The sequence below is a fragment of the Carex rostrata genome, chromosome 6, assembly GCF_964058835.1.
Source record: "Carex rostrata chromosome 6, lpCarRost1.2, whole genome shotgun sequence".
NCBI lineage: Eukaryota > Viridiplantae > Streptophyta > Magnoliopsida > Poales > Cyperaceae > Carex > Carex rostrata.
The window spans coordinates 4450523-4471784 of NC_135923.1; the positions used below are offsets into that span (position 1 = coordinate 4450523).

Here is a 21262-nt window from a genome sequence, read left to right on the forward strand (position 1 = left end):
TTCTTAAAAATTAAGTGTCCTATGGGAGAAAAAAAAAAAAAAGGGTTAAAACCTATCTGTAATTTGTAAACAAGAGAAAATTATGTCTAGGTCTGCGTGTGTGGGCAAATGAAAAGAAAAAGAAAAGATTAGCATGCATATAAGAGACACAGAAATGAGAGAGATTTCTTGTTGCCGGAATTTTATAACATTTGAAATGGAATAATTTGACATTATAACAATATCAACATATTTTGGAACAACTAGGAAAGATGAAGATATCATTTCTCATCAAACATCCAAGCACATCTTCTCCCCTTTTTCTTCAACATTCTTTTCATGTACATCTGTTCGGCATATCGGGCAAGTTGAGTGCTTCCGAAACCATGTATCAACGCACTCGATATGAAATTTGTGGCCACAGATTGGCAAAACCCTGCCGATTTGCCCGTTGACAAACTCGGTTATACAAACAGCACACTCTTCCTTCTCCTCTCCCTCGGTTCCTCCATGCACAAACTCTGGTAATAATGATAAATCCTTCGCCTCGACCCCGCTTGCTCTCGGAGAAGAGCAAGGCGAGCTATTAGCAGAGGCAGAGTTGTCTAAGGCCTCGTCCCATGCCGATCCCCTGTTACACTTCCAGAAAAAAAATACAAAATAGATGATTAAAATTATCAGCATGTTCGCTATCACTACGAAAGTGATGGTAAGGGGGTGAGAAGCCTCCCTTGAGCTATTTTCACATGGTGTTGGTGATATCAAGCTTGACATTTGATTCCAGTTATGGTGATGAGTATTATTAAATGTGAGGAAGATGGAGGAGAAGAATATGGTGATCGATTTTAAATTTGAAGATGGCATGAAATTGGTGTGGTTATAAGGCCATTTTCGTTGACCCGGATGTATTAACAGGTGCAACTGGGGAACATCAAATCTTAGTTCGTCATTTCAGTACATGAACTAATTATAAAAATTATAAATGAAAATGCAATTAGTGCAAGCTAACTACATACAATAGTTTCTTATGCGATTACATACTCAAAATTATTAACATTTGCATTACTTGAACCAAGAGGAGCTGCAATATTGTACTAAATTTATATATGACTAGGGGTGCTAATGAGTCGAGCCGGCTCGCGAATGAATGAGTTGAGCGGCTCAATATTTCATAACGAATCGGACTCGAAATTGAAAAAAGCTCAAACTCGACTCAACTCGATTTTGAAAGAAAAAGCTCAACTCGACTCGATTCATGTAAAAACTTAGCTCAACTCAGTTCGACTCGCGAGCTGGCTCGTGAGCCGGTTCATATTTTTAAACTATTACTTGAACCAAGAGGAGCTGCAATATTGTACTAAATTTATATATGACTAGGGCTGCTAATGAGTTGAGCCGGCTCGCAAATCAATGAGTTGAGCGGCTCAATATTTCATAACGAATCGGACTAGAAATTGAAAAAAACTCAAACTCGACTCGGCTCGATTTTGAAAGAAAAAGCTCAACTCAACTCGATTCATGTAAACACTTGGCTCGACTCGGCTCGATTTTGAAAGAAAAAGCTCAACTCAACTCAATTCATGTAAACACTTGGCTCGACTCAGTTCGACTCGCGAGCTGGCTCGTGAGCTGGTTCATATTTTTAAACTATTAATTGAATTTTGTCAAATCGGCTCGGCACATATTTTGTCAATGATCATTGTTTCTCTCTCTTCCGCTCGCGCCTTATTATTCCGCGTCGGTGCTTTGTCTGTACGAAAAAAAATTCATATCATCTAAGAGCATCTACATCCCTAAAACTCAAAATGATTTCTAAATAACTGTTAACTACTTTTTAGAAATTATGGTTTTTAAAGTTTCTAACTCTTACATCCCTGAAACTCATTTTAGAGTTTCTAGTAAGCCACGTCAACAACAAATTAAAAATGAGAAACAATTTGAGCCAATCATTTGGCCAACATAGAGTTTATAAACAGTTTCTTAATAAGAAACTTTTCTGCATAGTTTCTAAATAAGAAACTCTCTCACATCCCTGAAACTGGATTAGAAACTGCCACGTCAGATTAGAAACTCGAATAGTTTCAGAGATGTAGATGCTCTAAGATAACTGAAATTTGAACAGACCGTCCGATTTACCTTGGAACAAATGTTAAAGCGATCGCGTGCATTTAATCACGGGACAAATGGTCCATATTCAAACTCAAAAATTGGGTTACCTTAGAGAATCCTTATTCTGCACAAAACCGTGTTATAAAAAGCTTTGTATTCTAGTATTTAGTTTTTAGTTTTTACAGTTAAGAATTGTTCCCAGGGGTATTAATAGATCCTATGTGAAACGGAATGAGAATATGAGATGCTTTTATTTATTAAATTTATGTGCATTTTATCGTTTTCATTAAAATTAAATAATAGCTAACGAGTAAATACCGAATAAAGCAATAATTTACATTTTTTTTTTAAAATAATGTACATAATTTAACTTCAAATTATAGCGAGCAAACAAATATATAAAACACTTCATGTACGTACTATTATAAAATATAAAAATTTATAAAATGTAATTATTAGTTAAATAAAATGATGTAAAATAGTGTAATTCAATTTGTCATAAATTACTAGCTAAAATAATTATATCAAAATGTTGTCTACATTAATTTTATCATGTTTATTACATTAAAAATTGTTTAAAATATTTTATAAATTGTCATCATAATAATAAAAATTATATAATTATATCTATAAATAAAATAATTTATATATAATTCAGATTTATTCATTCCCCTATTAAAATAATGGATATATATAAATAAACTCTTATTCAAATCATTACTCGATAAGTTAACGAATTTTTTTTATTATCTGTATCTTAACCTGTTAAACTAACGAAAATAATTCTTACTCGTATCCATCTTGTCAAGTATGATTTGAATAGGATAAAAAATTCCTTAATTATTTAGCAGCAACTGTACCGATATAACATTAAAAAATCAACAAATTTGAGTAACTTTTCTAAGGAGGATAAATGAGAGGCTGTTTTTGGCATCTATTTTTACTGTATTATTTTTGCTACTCTGAGATCCGGACACAGGACACTTAATCAATTCTAAAAATATGAGTCTGCTCGTGAACTGGCTCGCGTCGCGAGCCGAGCTAAGTGTTTACATGAGCTGAGCCAAACCGAATTTTTTCTTTCAAAATCGAGCCGAGTTAAGAACCGAATCATTTTGCTTCACTCATTGAGCCGAGCCAAGTCGCCAAACCTTAATCATTAGCAGTCCTATATATGACAAACCTATATGGCTACGTCAAGGAGCAACAAGCAAAATAGAAACATATGCCCTGAATATAATTTTTTTTTTAAGCTGCTTTATTCGATTTACTAAATTACCTTTCAAATATAATGAACATAGAAAATCAATGATATATGACATATATACGGCGCCGCAGGACAACAATTATTAACCTTTTCACCCACCATTTCGAACGAATTATAGGATCCAGCATGTGATGCCCTTTTATTTAGAATCATCAAACGAAACCACTGAAGCATGAATTCCACTTGGATCCAAACTATTTAGCAAATTTTGTAGCTAGCTTTGAATTATACAAGGTATTAACCTCAGCTGGAACTAATTTACCACAAAACACCATCAAACAGAGATCAAAAGTAGCATTAGGATAATAAACAAAACCACCACTAATTCCCACAATACTTCCAAAAAAGATGAAAAATAGTGTCACAGATAATAAAAAAAAACCAAGTTCAGATTTCAAAAAAGCTATTCTCAGATACTGCTGCTAAATTGTACTTGAAAGACTTCACTTCTTCCCTTTCTTTGGTGCCCTACAAAAATAAACAGCAGCATAGAAAATTAGTTATTTCGGTCACCAAACACAATAAAATATTTAGAAACAATTTGCAAGAAATAGATTGTAGACTCACTCTGCAGCTGGAGGTGCTGCTACTGGTGCTGCTGGCTTCTCACCAGGGCCCTGTTTTGCAAAAAAAAAATCACAAGATTAGCAGTAATACAATTTAATCATACAACATTGTTTTTTAATTTCTGTTTCCAAACAATGCATTAGAAACTCAAACATCAAACCTAGACTGGACACTTGATTAACTAGGGGAGTAATAGCGAGGGAACATCGTATTTTAAACCTATCATAAAATGTTCCACAACCTATGCTGAATGCTAATCAACACCAAACCGTTACGTCACATTGCCAAACACATACATGCCCACAAACAGATAAAAGGGAAGATTAAGAAAAATAATCAACTAAAAAAAGCATTGTAAATACCTGGGCGAGCCTCTCCTCACGACGGGCAAACTTGCGCTCGCGAGAAGCCTTGGATTTGGCACGCTTGGCCTCGAACTGGTCGGAAAGCGTCTTCTCACGAGCCTTCTCTGCCTTTGACTTGTGGATGCTCTCCATTAGCACCCTCTTATTCTTGAAGGCATTACCCTTCACCTTCATGTACATATCATGGTACATGTGTTTGTCGATTTTCTTTGCCTCCCGGTACTTCCTCAGCAGCCTCCTCAGAACCCTCATCCTCCTCATCCACAGAATCTTTACTGGCAAACGAGCCTCCCTTGTACCCCTTCTCTTACCTATATTCACCCAATACAGTCATAGACAGATGTATAAGTGCATCATTTTTTGCATTTAATATTACTTCCGTATAGGATATGTGTTTGCTTTTTGGAGAAGTATCATTACCATAGCCGGAGTGACGACCCTTCTGCTTGGCCTCGTGGGCCCTCCTGGCACGGGACCGGGAGTGGATTTTGTTGGGCTTCTTGATGATGAAACCATCCTTTACCAGTTTACGAATGTTCTGGCCTGAAATCAAGCAAAAATAAAAAATTATACAAGAGTTGGACCACTGCCATAAGGATATTTTTGTGAGAAAACTATCTCAAATTAAATTCTCAAAGTGATAGATAATAACAAATACACTGTAAGACTCTGACAGCAAAACATTTTAATTAAGCAAAAGCTCACAATAATATGCAATTACATACACATTCCGTAATAAGATCCACTAATCTACACAGACACCAACTCTGTACCCAGTGAATGTTTACAGTAACAAAAACAACTAAACGTCATCAATATTCATAGACAAATTTCCAATACATCATGTAATGCAGACACATTTAGCTCCGGGTCAATTAACCATAATAGTAAATTTTATATTTAAAAAGAATAAGAAAAGTGCAACTCTACTTACATTTTGGAAACCGACAAATTCCCATCAAAATGATAAAATCAAATTGGGTGCAGTTCTATGTTCTTCGTGCCTTGAACAGCACAAAACTGATTACAAAGTTAATCCCTAAGGCTCAGACTAATCAAATAAAATGTTTCCTTAGCTGCCTAGTTCAAATGTTACAACAACACACGCTTCTCAGGATCGGAACCAGAATCCTAAACCTAACGAATCACCACCATAAGATCATTTATAGATTGTTACAACCCAATCAGGTCGCTTACCAAAACCTAAGAACAAAAAGGACAGCAATAAGGTAAGAGGGTTTTACGGGAGTTAGCCATGGAGATCTCGTTGACTTCATTGGGATCTAGCCAAACCTTCCCCTTTCCGCACTTGAGTACGCTCGCCGACAGGCGCTTCTGTAGTTTCAGCGACACCATTTTTCCTCTCTCCCTCTCTCTATAGGCCGCCTTTCGTCTAAGGGTTTGGCGAGAGCGGCGGGTAAGGGATTTTATAGTATGAGAATATAGGGGATTAGGGTTATGCGGTTGATATTTAAGAACTGGTTCACATGGGCTGGGTCCAATTATATTTTGAACTGGACCTTTGGGCCTCCAATTATATTTTAGAGCATTTGAGATGCAAATACAACGGCTCTTTGGGCCTCCAGTAAGTTCTGTAAGAGTTCTATAGAAACTTTGAGAACACAATTTAGATTTCTGATCAGATTTGAAATGACGCGGTTGATATTTTTTTCCTGTGTAATTTATTCAACACTCAAAAACACATGTAAGCTTTGTCGGTGTCATCGATGACTAGCGTTATCGGGACTCAACCGCGTCACTTTTTTTCGAACTTCTTTGTTAATCGGCTTAATCAAATTATATTGTACATCGACTTAGGATTGGCTATACTCGTGACTCGTATTTGACTCACTCGTTAACAGCTTATTTGTTACTGGATCAAGCTATTAACGGACAAGCTTGCCACTAGCTCGGTCCATAATTAACGAGTTCAAGTTGGAGTCTAGCTTGTTCGTCAACTTACGAGTTAGCTCAGCTAGAAATTAATTTGTGAATTTGTATGAATGTGTGTGCATTTTATATTGTCCAACTCGGTTCAGCTCAGTCAAAAAAAAATTGTAGAATGTATTTTCTTCTTAAAACAAGATCCAGTCAGATCCAACAAACCAGCTCGTGACGATTTCAAGCTAAAATTTCAGCTCGAACCTCTAAAGTCAGCTTGTTCATGACTTAGATGAACCAATTCGTGAGGAGTTCAAGTTAAACTCAGATCGTTGTCACCCCTAACATGACTACATATAGTTCATAATTTGTACTGTCTGGGACTGGGAGCATATTTTGACCAACAAAATGATAAAGTTGTTTGAATTTAAATGCGATGTGTGTAAATGCTGCCTAGAAATGTATAATTGAACCGAATTTGAATAATTATTTCTTTTTTTGTTAAATGTCCTATTGCCACGCATAACAAATTGCAAATGTATTCCGTTAATATACATTTGTCGAAAAAATGATTATTTATTTGAACAAGCGCAAGTAACATTGTCGTGAATTTTACTTGATAATATTATGAAAACATGTCATATTTTCAGTGACAGTATAACTTATCTTTAGCCTTACACCATGTTTGGATGGAGAGTAGAGGAAAAAAGAGGAGGTGAAAAATAGAAGCGAATGAAATGAAATAGAAATGAAGATTAACATATTTAACTTTTTCGTGTTTGAATGATTAATAAGAGAAAAAAAATTTAATTTTCCTTTCCATTTTATTTTTTGTTTGGTTGATTAAAATTTAGAAGGTTAATGAGAAATTCGGTGACTATTGTAGGTTCGTAACAAAAAACTTGTATGAGAATTATACTTATAAGATATAGAGTTGGATATTTGCGTTATTTTTTCTAAAAATATTTGTAACAAATTTTTTTTTCATCCGTTACATTCTAAATTGGGAGGAAAACCGATTCTGTTGATTATAATGGTACAAGGCTAAATCTTTCACCTCCGACATAATTTTATAAACCAAGCACAATTCAATAAAAAGTTTTATTTTCTTTCCATTCCCTCCCTCTACTCTCCATCCAAACAAGGTGTTAAGCAAATTAAAAACATAAATTAACATAAGTACATAGTTTGAACCAAACTCTCATATGTGTATTTTTCTTAACTATTATGTACATCAGTACATAGTTTGACCTTCAAACTTATACAAAGTAATTTTGATTTGAGGAAGGTTCAAATGTTTTCATTTTTTTTTCTCTATCATAGCTTCATTTTCAAAATATTAAATAACTCAAAATTTCAAACATAAATATTAAAATAAAACGATCTATGTTATTTTCACTATTTGCTCATAAAAAATTATCACATTTTAATTTTGTTTTATGTAAATCAATAAGTACATATTTACAAACTTTTAATGACTAATAAAACAAAATTAAAATGTCATAAATTTTTATACGTTATAGCTAAAATGATATAGATCATATCGAACTGTTTTATTTTTAATTTTTAATTTTTAATTTTAAGTTATTGAAGTTTTAAAAATAAAAATATAATGGAGACCAAAAACATAAATGCATTTCAACCCTCTTCTAAATTATACACAAACTGTTGGGATTGGGTTTTGTCCAAAAGGCTTTGGACTAAACATTCGATTTGCATTGAGATTCGTACAAATATATTTAAAACTTAATAAATTTAAATATTTGTAGGAATTTTAATGCAAATCGGATGGTTTAAATCCGACTTTAAATAAGACTTTGTCCAAAGCTGTTTGAACAAAACCCCCACCCTAAACCGTTATACCTCTAAGCTTCTAGCACTTCTCAAGTGTTTATGATATGCTGGGTAGTTCTATCATGTTATTATTATGACACGCAATATCAACCATCGTCTTTGAATTTGATTTAAATTCTAAATTCTCTTTAAAAATAAAACAGATATATCCGAATTCGATTTAAATTGAACGGATTAGGTTGCATGTCAAAATTATAATATCACGATAATTATAACAACAGATTGAAACTTATTAGATTTGTATTAAGATTAGTTCATCGACCCAATCAGGATTTCGGATCCTCTGCATCACCTCAACGTTTGAGTTTAAAATGTGGACCGTCTGATCAGAATCCAACCAATCCGGTCCAAACTTGTAATTCAGGATTCCTTTAAAATGCGCGCTATAATATACAACGAGCGGATCAGATTCGAACCCAATCAGGGTTGCTGTACGTCAATGAAAAATATGCTGCAGCAACAACTAAGAAATATGTTGCATCACAACCGTTCAAATACGTTCTGCACGAATCTCAAAGCTCAATTAATGCTGGCGCTATCCCCGAATAGGCACCGGACACGTCGGTCACGCAAAATATGAGATATCTCAGGGGAAACGCACTCGGTTATAGACAGGAAACACACAAGCCACCAGTCGGGTAAGTATTTTAACAGAGCAGTTTTGGCTTCATGCAACGCATGAACCGTATGCAACTCTTTGTTGATTCTATCGTCTGTACGCTGCATGAAGTCAAAACTACTCTGTTAAAATCTTTACCCCCACAAGTCCCACAACTCAAACCAGACAAGCCGCTTTGCTTATTGCCGTTTCCAACCTTCCAACGATCTCCTTTTCTTCGTCGACTCATTCATTATTTAATTAAATTTGATGGATCAATTAAGACCAGCGATGCAAGAATCTTTAAAGTTCTAAGTTCTAACAACCAAATTTCTCAAATTGAGCGCCGCGCCCACAAAAGAGGAAAATAAGAAGAAGAGAGAAGAGAGGATCATACTCCCTTTTAATCGCGTCATGACCTCTAATCAGATCTCCGCGGGCGAGGCGAGTAGTCGCTACGTCAAGATGCAATCAGAGCCGCCCATCCCTTCGCCACGATCGTTCCGTACGCAGAGCATGGAACTAGAGAGGGAGCGCATCTTCGAGGAGTTGCCTAGGGGGACAGTTGTGTCTGTTTCACGACCTGACGCTGGAGATATCACACCAATGCTTCTTACGTATACGATTGAATTGGAATACAAACAGGTGATTGAATGTCTGGCTTCTTTTTTCTGGTTAATTCAATGTAAATTTTAATATTTGCTTCTGTACCCACCCCAGTGTCCTGCAAGCAACCAGCGCTTTGCATTGTTGTAATCACCATTCTAACTATAGAATGTCTGTTTTTTAAATAGTGCAGAAAGTTGTAAATAATCTTAAATTCACTAATACTCAATTACTGATTCGAGATGATCAGGCTGTTTATGAGTAACTTCTTTATTTCAGTTCAGATGGACGTTGATTAAGAAGGCATCTCAAGTTTTCTATCTACATTTTGCATTAAAAAGACGTGTGTTCATCGAAGAGCTTCAGGAGAAACAAGAGCAGGTTTGCTTCCTTTACCTTACACTGTTGTTATAACCATTATGATGAAGTGACTGCTTTCTAAAATATTATGATATCTTTCTACAAAAGGTGAAAGAATGGATTCAAAATCTCGGGCTCGGTGACCACATACCATTTGTACATGATGAGGATGAAGCTGATGATGAGCCAATACATATGCAACATGACGAAAGCAGTTCTGTTAAAAATAGGTATCTTGTAATAACAACTAATATTATTTATCTAATGCTCGGTAGTAGACAATATATTAAAATTATGCCCTTATCTTCTTTTCAGAAATGTCCCTTCAAGTGCTGCCCTGCCAATGATCAGACCGGCACTTGGGAGGCAGCATTCCGTTTCCGAGAGGGGTAAAATTGCTATGCAAGGGTACTTGAACCGTTTCTTGGGGAATTTGGATATTGTAAACTCTCGTGAGGTATAGACTTCTTTTGCCGGTTAAATCTTATGATCACTATAGTGTTAATAAGCAGTAGCATGCCACTTGGTGGTACTGGTGCAACTGCAGCCTGGTGATATAGTTTTTTTTTTGTGCCTCTGGTGGCATTCCTTGTAAATATTGAAAATTTATTCTATTATCATGACTTCTTTTCTGCACTCTAACACCCAAATTTTACATTTTGTTCAGATGACTACCAACATTTATCCTATTCACAGTTCACACTCAACATGTTTCAGAAAATGCAACTTCAAATTATTAGGTTAAGGTGATGATATATAAAGTCCATTAAATACACATTTCAACCCCTAACTTCAGTAAAAAAAAAAAATTCTCTAAGCATATAAACTAAATTTATTAAAGTGAAATCCAAATGGCCCTGCAAGGCTTCATGAATTTGGACAGTCAACATATGTTATCTGGCACTGCATTGTATGCTTAGAATATAAGTGATTGATTGATAATATTCATACTGGCATTATTTCTGAAATATTTTCTTAAGACTGTCTGGTTTTATTATAATTGTAGGTTTGCAGGTTCTTGGAAGTGTCTAGGTTATCATTTCTGTTAGAGTATGGACCCAAGCTAAAGGAAGATTATGTAAATGTGAGGCATTTACCAAAAATCCATCATGACCGTACCACGAAATCCTGTTTGAGCAGTTGTTTCTCCTGTTGCAAAAGCAGCTGGCAAAAGGTTTGTTTGTTTGTTTTTTATTTAAACTTGGGGGGTCAAGCCACCCAACTGTTCTTAATATGCACAAGGGACCCCATCCGGGTCTCGAGCATTGCATTGGCCACTAGACCAAAAGGTTGGATCTCAAAAGGTTTGGTTTTAAAGACACTTGAATTAAATATTTTGATCTGTGCTTAATTTAAAAATGTTTATAGGTTTGGGCTGTGTTGAAGCCAGGATTCCTGGCTTTGCTGGAGGATCCACTTGATTCAAAATTGTTGGATATAATATTATTCGATGTGTTGCCTTCTTCTGATGGAAATGGAGAGGGCCGTGTAGTCCTTGCAAAAGAGACCAAGGAAAGGAACCCCTTGAACTCAGGTTTTCAGGTCTCTTCCTCTCTCTCTCTCTATGTGTGTGTGTGTGTGTGTGTGTGTTGGGGGGGTGCATTGTTAATGAAGTAAATAGTTGAACATACTGTTTGTTCTTCACAATGTCCGGTCAACGAGAACAAAAGAAACTCAGAAAGACAGTACAAGAAATTGTCATTATCTTACAAAACCAAACTACTAGTGTTTACTTCCATTTATGTTTTTTCTTTAGTTTTCTTTTAGTTTTAGCAATAGTTCCTTTCCTTTCTCCTTAGGTGGCGAGCATTGTAGCATGTAATAACAATGATTTATTTTTGTTTTTCTTTGCGGGGAGTAGCACTGTTTTTCCACCAGGAGATTATTTGTATCACAAACTGATAGGGTAATTGTGTAGTATATTTTCTTAAATGAATTATGACAAAAATGCCTGATTCTTTTGCTATGACATTAAAATTGAATAGATATCATGTGGAAGCCGCACTGTAAAAATGAGACTAAGGAGTAAGTCAAAGGTAACAGGCTGGGTTGCGGCTATAAATGATGCTGGTTTACGGCCTCCAGAGGGGTGGTGCCACCCCCACCGATTTGGCTCTTTTGCACCACCGAGGGGCTTCACTGATGACGGGACCCAGGCGCAGTGGTTTGTGGATGGTGAAGCTGCTTTTGCAGCCATTGCTGCTTCCATTGAGGAAGCCAAATCAGAGGTTTGCTTTTATTCACCTAAGTCAGTAAAGTGTGAATTGGGTTTTAGTAATTTGCTGAAAATTGTCTTAAAAGAAAAGGAGAGGTGCTAATACAGATAACGGGCGTACCCAATGTGGAAAGCTCCCACACGTTGTGGGGTTTGGGGAAGGGAGTTTCTAGGCATCCTTTCCCTTGCATTTTGCAAGGAGGCTTATTCGAATGCAGGACCTCCAGGACACAAGTGGAGATACTCTACCACTGCGCCAGGCCCACCCTTCCCCAATTAGGAAACTCAATTAGGAAATTTCCAAACATGCTCAGATAAAAGGGCATACCCAGTGCCGGAAGCTCCCACACGTTCTGGGGTCTGGGGAAGGGAATTTCTAGGCAGCCTTCCCTTTGCATTTTTAGGTCATATGTCCAAACATGTTCAGATGAGCAAAAAGAAAAAAAAAGACAAAAGCAATGTATGTCAGATAACTTGTACACGGTGCTAGTCTTTTCAAACAACAAACTTTAGCAGAAATACTAATGGGATGTTTGTTGGACACTCTACCTGCAAACGTTCCAGGTACCATATGACCTACATATCAAGGCTTACAAATGTAGGGGGAAAAAGGTTGTTGTTATGACCAGGCACATGGTACCAGTTTCTTTGTTTGAACGATGGAGTTGAGAATTAAGATTGACCATTTGACCAGGACTTTGCATTTGAGTTCCAACTGAACTGTACTATTGGTTTGGTTAGACTAGGTTGGTTTTTGCAACCATTGAGTTGTTTAGTTATTTTGGTCTTGAACCATGTACATGGTCAAATTGACCAAACAATTAAAAAATATGAGATAAATGCTATTTTCTATACGCAATAGGAGGTATTGAAATGTTTTATTTGAGCTACTTAACTTTTAATTGGATTGAAAACCTATTTATTTCAGGAGTAGGTTCGTTTAGAACAACATATGATGTTTTATAATGTCACTGAGTTTTGTTAATTAATCAAACACTTATTGAATTCAAGTATTATCTGCTTTGTTTGGACCTAATTGACTGAAACCACAGCCTAACAGTACTTAATGATTATTGCAATTACAAATGCAGATTTTTATTACTGATTGGTGGATGTGCCCAGAACTGTACCTGAGACGACCTTTTCACCTCCATGCGTCCTCTCGGTTGGATTTTCTTCTAGAAGAAAGAGCTAAACAAGGTGTACAGGTACATCTCTCTCTCTCTCACACACACTCACTCCTTACATTCAATTGAAAGCACATACATATGCACGCATACTAAACCATTTATGTGTGCACTTCCTTATCTTGAGTGTAACTGATTTATGTCATCTATTCTCTTTTTGACAGATATACATCCTTCTATACAAAGAAGTTACTTACTATTTGAAAATTAATAGCATTTATAGTAAGAGAAGACTGCTTAACGTTCACGAGAATATTAGAGTTCTTCGCTATCCTGATCATATCTCAAGTGGGGTATACCTATGGTGAGGCACTGATATTTTTCATAACATGCGCATTCTTGAATCTATTAATCTACAATATGTTATATATTTTACTGATGTTTCATTGTTTTCTTTCTTAATCAAGGTCCCATCATGAGAAAATTGTGATAGTAGACAACCAAATATGCTTTATTGGAGGCTTAGATTTGAGTTTTGGCCGGTATGATAATCCTGAGCACAAGGTGGGCGATTTTCCTCCATCCATATGGCCAGGAAAGGATTATTACAATCCAAGGTATTACTGTTATTTCTTTTAGTAGGCAAAACCTACTTTAAAAAATATTACCATTTTATATTTATCCTTTCGTAGCAAGATACCAGATTACCCTTTCAGCTTGTACATTTTGGATACAGTTAACAGACTAATTTGATGAATTTTTAAAGTGCAATAACAAGTCTTGAACTAAGGTTTGACGGTGTATCTCACAACTCTTCATAGGCTGGTTCCTGGTATCTATTGCTCCTTTAAGGTTTTAATATCTTATATGTAATTAAGACCAGAACCATTTTATTTCCCCAAAGAGACTCAAACTTTTATGTCCCAAAAGTATAATTTTAGATGAAGTTCCTGATCATTGCTAATAATTTAGGGAGTCTGAGCCAAATTCCTGGGAAGATACAATGAAAGATGCTCTGGACCGAGAAAAATACCCCCGCATGCCGTGGCATGATGTCCAGTGCGCTTTGTGGGGCCCCCCTTGCCGTGATTTAGCCAGGCATTTTGTTCAGCGCTGGAACCATGCAAAGGTTTTACTTTATTTATGTATTGTTACTGATCTTTTATGGAGATGCGGGATTGATTTTGGGAACTTACACTTATGAAATAAATTTTGTTGATTGTGAAGATAAATGGCTGTCAAGCTATCCCTTATCTTTGAGAATTATGCGCTATGAGTCTGTAATATGAAGCTTGGATTTTTGTGTTTTTGTGGTGAGATAAGAAAGAAAGAAAATATATATTACAATGGTGAATTGTCGAGATCAACATTTGCAAATGCAGGGAGGCATATGAAATTGCCGCAATAATAAGATGACACTTGTGCATATCTGTAGAACATCAAGAATTCATGTTTACATCTGCACAATGAGAAAATTATTCCTACCCTGACAAATCATAGAATAAATCGTTTTACCTGTACAAAATACAGTGTTATGCCCTTCTCATTTTCTTCAAAAAAAATGTCAATCCATTTCCCTCAACTTAATATAATGGTAAAAGGAGTGGATATTTTGGATATTTTTAAACAAATTGGAATGTTCAGGGTATATATGATACTCTAGGTTTATACCGAATGCTATTGTTTTGCAGGCTCTAAGTCATATTTTGAGGATCTGTAAAGGCGTTTAGGAATCATTTTCTAATTATCTATTTACTATCTGCTTTTCAGAGGAACAAAGCTCCAAACGAGCCAACCATTCCCTTGCTGATGCCTCAGCAGCATATGACCACCGGAAATCATTCCATTGTTTCTGATGAAATAAATTCACAGGACGACATCCACGCACCACTTTTATCACCGAAAAATTCAGAAATGAACAGGGTTGACATTGACCTTGGTTCTTTGGCTCGATCCAATGCTAGAAACCGGAAGAACAGAGATGACAATTCAGACCAAGATTTACAGATGCAAACTTTTGTGGATGAAATCGGAGTTACATCTCAGCCTTTATTGGGAAAAAATTTACACATAAGTGTACTTACTGAGATTGAGAAAGGTGACAGGGAATGGTGGGAGATGCAAGAGAGAGGGTTCCAAGTTGACTCTTTAGAGGAGAGTGGTCAAGTGGGCCCCAGGACCTCATGCCATTGTCAGGTGAAGGAAGTTTAAAATATTAAGAGTAGTTTCCAGTCCTGATTGACAATATACCAGCTGGTTTCAATATGTATAACATGGTGTGTTATTATCTCCATTACAGGTTGTAAGGAGTGTGAGTCAGTGGTCGGCTGGAACCAGTCAAATTGAAGAGAGCATTCACAATGCCTACTGCACCCTAATTGATAAAGCGGAGCATTTCATATATATTGAGGTGAGCATTTGTTTCTGACAGTTTGTAGTACTGTAAGAATCTTAAGTTTAACTGGAGTGCATATCTATATTGTGCATGCTGATATTTACAACTGGCTTCTTTCTCTGGGATAATTTTTTTTTCCAGAACCAATTCTTCGTGTCAGGCCTTTCAGGAGATGACATAATTAAAAACCGTGTTTTAGAGGCACTTTACCAACGTATACTTCGAGCAGTAAATGAGAACAAGTGTTTCCGAGTTATCATTGTCATTCCCCTCTTACCTGGTTTCCAGGTACCGCTTTTCTTGTATACCTTACCCTTTTTTTGGTTTATTTTAAATGGGATGCAAATAGTTTATTTGCAACAGCATCCATACATTTCTCATATACGTAACCAATCGATATTTAGAGATGCTTGCAAGTTGCAACTAGAATCTGACTTCTACATTTGAAGTGATGGAAAATGTTTATTCTGTTGATGCTAATAATGGGGCCTCACCTCCATGCTCTCTTATGAGCCCACACTGATTAAAATTAAGCCAGGCTCTATTCGATCTTACATTCCAGATTATAAGGATATATCTTCTCCAGCTAATTCAAAACAATTGGCTCAATTGCATCATGTATCTTGGTTTTAAATGGTTGGATGTCATTTGCAACCACCCTTGTTTGTTGGGTATTATTCGCAACTACAGCAAACTAGTGGTTCTAATTTATAAATTCCTTTTTCTCCCTCTTTTAATTTTGGTATTGATCTTGCAATCGATGTAATAAACAGGGAGGCATTGATGATGGTGGGGCCGCATCTGTCAGGGCAATTATGCACTGGCAATATCGCACTATTTGTAGAGGCCCAAGATCCATATTACAAAACTTGTATGATGTAGTTGGCCCAAAAGCACACGACTATATCTCCTTTTATGGGCTGAGAACTTATGGCCGACTTGGTGATGGAGGCCCTTTGGTCACCAATATGGTACACTCAGCACCCCTTTTTTAAGAATAAAATGAAATTCTTGGCAATTATTATGGTTGACCACTTTGCTCTTGTCCAGATATATGTGCATAGCAAATTGTTGATAATTGATGATCGCATTGCATTGATTGGTTCAGCTAATATCAATGATAGAAGTTTACTTGGTTCACGTGACTCAGAGGTATGCTCTGTGTTTCCCCTTTTACTTCAAAGGAAACTGCACTATTTAATTTAATTTAGTCACTTTAAGCTTCATTTGAATAATATTGTCAGTATAAAAGATATCCACTTTGTTTTTCTCTTATTTCTTGGGCTAATTAAGTTGGAAACAGCAAAAAGAAGCCCAAATAAAGTACAAATTAAACAAAATAAATATTTTTTCTTGGGCATGCTTCTTTGTCACTAAGATTGCACGTGTGCTTATGTGTGTAGATTGGTGTGCTAATTGAAGATAAAGATATGTTGCCTTCTCGTATGAATGGGAAAATATATAAAGCCGGGAAGTTTACACGTAGCCTTCGCATTTCTCTTTGGGCTGAACACCTTGGCCTTCATAGAAGTGAGGTTTGTAATTTTTTTTCTTGTGGAAGCTTTAATATAACCTACAAAACTGAAGGATACACTTTATCTTGAGTGCCACTATACCATGTGAGTACTATGTTTATTTTTTTTTATTCAAAATGCCTCAATTAAAATCCCATATACACCTGTAATATAATGGAACTCAGTTCCAGTACACGTCCACATACCATAATCACATTTTGGTTTTTGTCAATCTGCAGGACAAGAGTGATATTTTCCCCTCAAATTAGGCTGAGGGTTTTTTTTTATTATTTTGTGCTCGTGCTATTGGATTTAGGCAAATTACCTTGTTCAGATTTACTCAATCTGGTATATGTTCGTCAAATGATCAAATCCACTGTTTCTGTGAAGGATGTTTCAACTAGGGGTGAAAACGGATCGGATAGTGGTAAAACCATATTCGTATCCGTTTTTTTCCGGATATTTATCGGATATTAGACGGATACGGATTGGATATTAAACCAGATACGGATCAGATGTCTGTTTTTAATACTATTATTTATTAAAAAACATATAAATATTATTAAAAAATACGAAAGTTCATAATAGTTATCTAATTATAATGATGAATAACACAAATTCTTTCATAATATATATTAATTATTTGGTATATATCTACTATTCGAATACGGATAATTAAAACTTAAAACCATATCCGTACCACCATCCACACGGATATTCAAATATCGGATATCCGTATCTAATATTCGAATACGGATCCGGATTCGGTCGGATAATATCCAACCCTTTTTCACCCCTAGTTTCAACTCAATTTAGGCTTGTAGGGTTCTTCTGTATTTTTTTTTTCCAATATATGAATTTCATCCTCTCTTTTTTTGTGATATAGTCCTTAACTTCATTGACACTGATGAAATCCATTGTTTCTTTAATGGCTTGTTAAGATTTGATCTCTTATATATTGATTGTCTTCCCACTGATTTCCAGATAGATCAAATCATTGACCCTGTTGACGATGCGACGTATAAGGACATATGGATGGCTACTGCGAAGGTGAACTTTTATTTGTCTGTTGCTACTTAAATGTTGTGATCTGTCTTGAAAAACCATGATTTAGTTTTGAAATTTCACGTAAAACATAAAACACGGATAATATTACAAAAAAGTTTGAACCATAAATAACATATACCTTTCTATTTTACAGACAAATGCAATTGTATACCAAGATGTGTTTTCATGCGTTCCTAATGATCTTATCCACACAAGGTACAAATTTCTCTTTATTGTTCCTCTTAAAATCTTGTATTTTTTAATACAGTACCTCCGTTATTATTCTAGTATGTCTCAATAGCAATGCTATTTAAAATACAGAGTTGCCTTTAGACAAAGCATGGCGTATTGGAAGGAGAAAATTGGGCACACAACAGCAGACTTGGGAGTTGCTCCTGAGAGGCTGGAAGCCTCTTCCGTGACTGGAGATGACGATGGAGTCGATCCAATGGAGAGGTTGAAGTTTGTCAAGGGACATCTTGTCTCTTTCCCGTTGGATTTTATGTGCAAAGAGGATCTACGGCCGGTGATCATGGAGAGCGAGTATTATGCTTCTCATGTCTTTCACTGAAATTCTTTCCTTAATTTATGTTTAGGTTTTTGTTGTCATTATTATTCGGAAACATGGTATATAGAAGAAATTAACAAAAAAAAAAGAGTTAAGAAATATAAATTATATAGATCACTTTCTTGTATACTTAGTAATGCGAAGTTATAGTTGTGTATAATTACTGGTTTTATACAGTAAAGATCATTTTTGAGGGCCTCTTCTTCTTTTTACTTTTTTTTGTTCAAGTAAAACGAAAGGCTCGTGGGGAAGAAAGTGGATGCGACTGTGGTTAGATCGAATTTGTATCTGTTTTATTATTCAGATACGAAATGCGGATATGGATACGGATAAACTTGGATACTGACTTGCGCGTGCAGATAAAGGTTAAATTAGAAAAGTGAAAGTCTTTAAAAATTAGAAAAGTGAAGCCCATATAATACCATCCATGAATTTTTCCCTTCCTTTCAAAATTGTCAACAAATTTGCGTTGCCTCATTGAGAGATCATATCAGACTTGGTCGAATACATTGAATCTGGCCATGTACTTGTGATATGTGGTTCGTCTAGACAATGAGACCTCAATAGAAGAATGCATACATATAGTTCTTAATCAATATATACTCACTACTTAACTTGCTTTATACTATTTTAAAGGCCACGAGATGAAATGCCTTCCAAAATATTGTATCATACAATTAAAATAACTTTTTCAAACAAATATAGTTTACTATGTTTAAGCCAATAGTGTCAATTACTAATTTATTCTTAATACTACAGGTTAATTACCCTGGTTTCAAAATATAAATAAATAATTAAACACGAAATACAATAGTAACAGAGAGCTAGGTTGATTTCAACTGTTGATCTTGATTGCATTCGTGCCTGTTCAGCGGACGGAGGGGAATAGGAATGGGAATGAGATTGCAAAATTTTTGAATTAATTTTTACTATTCATGTAGGAAAAAAAAAATTTGTCTGAGGCCCTGTTCGGCAGTAAAACGCAAGTTATTGTTCGGCAGCAAAATTTTGAGTGAATTTTTTTTCTCACGTAAACAGTAAATTCCGAACAATGGAGTGGGCGAGTGGCCCAAGTGGGTTCAAAAAAGTTGTTTTGCAGTATGTGGCTACTGGAAATTTAATTTTATTGTAAAATTGGGGCCCACAAGAACGAGTGGCACAAGTAGTGGGTGTCAATTACTAATTTAAAGGAAGAGAATTTTAAAAGAAGGACATTTTTGTAAAATTTCTCATTTATTTTCTGTGAAAACGAATCAAGATCAATGCATGCAAAATTAGACAGAATTTCTTGGAGTGTAATCAAGGCAAGAATCCGTACTAAAATTGCATGGATTTCAAGAAAGTGTGAACTGTATCGTCTACCTTTGCGGCTGTACCAACTATTTCTAGTAAATCCGTATAAAATTTGAGTTGAAAAGTCGTTAACATCACTATCCTCATTTTTGTAAGCCAAATTCCTAAGAGGTTCCTTTCACTGAAAGACATGAAAAATGATATTCCAAAAACCGAAAATTTTATTTATACCGTATTCAAAAAAATAATAAAAAAAAATGATTTGTGGAGATTATGGAAAATACTCGGCCATCAAACTAATATGCGAGTTTATTTTTGGAGAGCCACAAAATGGCTTAACGGCCCCCCAAAATCCAAAAAAGCACAATGATAATAAATATATTTAGTTTTTTGAAGGGCCACCAAATCAATCTGCGCCCCCCCCCCCCCCGCGTCCAATAATGGAACCGCATATTGGTTTGGCAGCCCTGGTGCTTGTGAAGATTCCTTCATAATTTGATGTGTTTTGGTTTATTTTATTTTTTTATTATGGTATAAATAAAAACTTCGGTTCCAAAAACTTACTGATGAGGTTATTCGCAATCTATTATATTCTCCAACCTCTTTGGGCTTTTTAGATTAAATTGAGTCAAATTGCAATTCGTAAGTATTCGTGTGATATGCTAGCATGCTATGCATAGCATAGAGCCTCTCCATGCAACGGCTTGGATTTTGAGTTTTCAAAATTCTAACGGTCGATCCGAACCGTTCATTTTGTTCTCCATATTAATATGTGTTTGGAGACCAAATTTTATATTTTTTAGAATTTTTTTACTATTTCTTTAGATTTATTGAAAATATCTGTTTTCAGCAAATCTGGACCATAAAAAAATAGCGATTTTCAATAAATATAAAGAAATAGTAAAAAAATTCCAAAAAATGTAAAATTTGGTCTCCAAATACATATTAATATGGAGAACAAGATGAACGGTTTGAATCGACCGTTAGAATTTTAAAAACTCGAAATCCGAGCCGTTGCATGAAGGAGCTCTATGCTATGCATAGCATGCTAACATATTCCATTCCAAAATATATTTCTCTCAGTTCTCAATTTGTACAGATGAAAAAGGATATCATCATATGAAAGGTATCCAAAAATTATACGGAAGGTTCGCAATCCGTACTCTTTTTTTTCCTAGATTGCAATTTATGGGCCTTTGTGGGCTCTATTTCCTTACTTTTTGCTTTATTGGAATTTTCATTCGTGACAAAAGGCAAAAAAAAACAAAGAACGATCGGAAAAGGAAGTAACACAGAGAAATGAAAATGACAGATAAATTTTGAACAAAGATATTGCTGGTTACGTTTCTTTCTTTAGCTGATTTGCTGAATTCTTTTTTACAACGTGCTATGTGTCTACTACTACTATTTACGATCAATTACTGTCAAATAAACAGAAACATTTATATGATTTCTAATTATGATTAACAACAGCATCAAGAGTAAATCCCTGAAATTAATTGAACAGAACACCTCCA

General features: G+C 35.5%; 3 protein-coding genes across 4 annotated transcripts; 1 reads left to right on the plus strand and 2 right to left on the minus strand.

Annotated features, from left to right (window-relative positions):
- Window positions 1-270: 270 nt before the first annotated feature.
- LOC144555302 (RING-H2 finger protein ATL39-like) lies at window positions 271-753 on the minus strand. The gene has a single exon (XM_078303588.1). The coding sequence runs from the start codon at window positions 751-753 to the stop codon at window positions 271-273; it is 483 nt and encodes a 160-aa protein (XP_078159714.1).
- A 2883-nt stretch (window positions 754-3636) lies between these two features.
- Window positions 3637-5727, minus strand: LOC144556177 (large ribosomal subunit protein eL19y-like). Its single transcript, XM_078304680.1, has 5 exons — window positions 5532-5727; window positions 4708-4830; window positions 4285-4598; window positions 3923-3972; window positions 3637-3823 (listed from the first exon to the last, which is right to left on the minus strand). Exons 1-5 carry the CDS (start codon window positions 5641-5643, stop codon window positions 3799-3801), a joined length of 624 nt encoding a protein of 207 aa, XP_078160806.1. The 5' UTR covers window positions 5644-5727; the 3' UTR covers window positions 3637-3798.
- A 3185-nt stretch (window positions 5728-8912) lies between these two features.
- Window positions 8913-18650, plus strand: LOC144555209 (phospholipase D zeta 1-like). Of its 2 annotated transcripts, none has more exons than XM_078303451.1 (20): window positions 8913-9265; window positions 9506-9607; window positions 9695-9816; window positions 9902-10043; window positions 10593-10760; window positions 10955-11128; window positions 11572-11814; window positions 12893-13009; window positions 13153-13292; window positions 13396-13545; window positions 13901-14057; window positions 14699-15124; window positions 15228-15338; window positions 15465-15611; window positions 16097-16294; window positions 16374-16475; window positions 16727-16858; window positions 17822-17887; window positions 18039-18100; window positions 18206-18650. In XM_078303451.1, exons 1-20 carry the CDS (start codon window positions 9035-9037, stop codon window positions 18453-18455), a joined length of 3240 nt encoding a protein of 1079 aa, XP_078159577.1. In that variant the 5' UTR covers window positions 8913-9034; the 3' UTR covers window positions 18456-18650. The 2 variants fall into 2 exon arrangements, with proteins under 2 accessions (XP_078159577.1, XP_078159578.1); XM_078303452.1 differs by having other exon boundaries at window positions 8933-9265; window positions 9511-9607.
- The last annotated feature ends 2612 nt before the right edge of the window (window positions 18651-21262 follow it).

What these genes read in the sequence shown, in the direction of transcription:
- LOC144555302 (XM_078303588.1), bottom strand. Translation starts at nt 753, where the DNA reads ATGTCAAGCTTGATATCACCAACACCATGTGAAAATAGCTCAAGGGAG.
- LOC144556177 (XM_078304680.1), bottom strand. Translation starts at nt 5,643, where the DNA reads ATGGTGTCGCTGAAACTACAGAAGCGCCTGTCGGCGAGCGTACTCAAG. An exon ending in GATCTCCATGGCTAACTCCC is followed by an intron (nt 4,831 to 5,531) that starts GTAAAACCCTCT and finishes GCTTGATTTCAG; the next exon opens with GCCAGAACATTCGTAAACTG. An exon ending in GCAGCACCTCCAGCTGCAGA is followed by an intron (nt 3,824 to 3,922) that starts GTGAGTCTACAA and finishes TTATTTTTGTAG; the next exon opens with GGCACCAAAGAAAGGGAAGA.
- LOC144555209 (XM_078303451.1), top strand. Translation starts at nt 9,035, where the DNA reads ATGACCTCTAATCAGATCTCCGCGGGCGAGGCGAGTAGTCGCTACGTC. An exon ending in GAGCTAAACAAGGTGTACAG is followed by an intron (nt 13,010 to 13,152) that starts GTACATCTCTCT and finishes TCTTTTTGACAG; the next exon opens with ATATACATCCTTCTATACAA. An exon ending in TTGGCCTTCATAGAAGTGAG is followed by an intron (nt 16,859 to 17,821) that starts GTTTGTAATTTT and finishes ACTGATTTCCAG; the next exon opens with ATAGATCAAATCATTGACCC.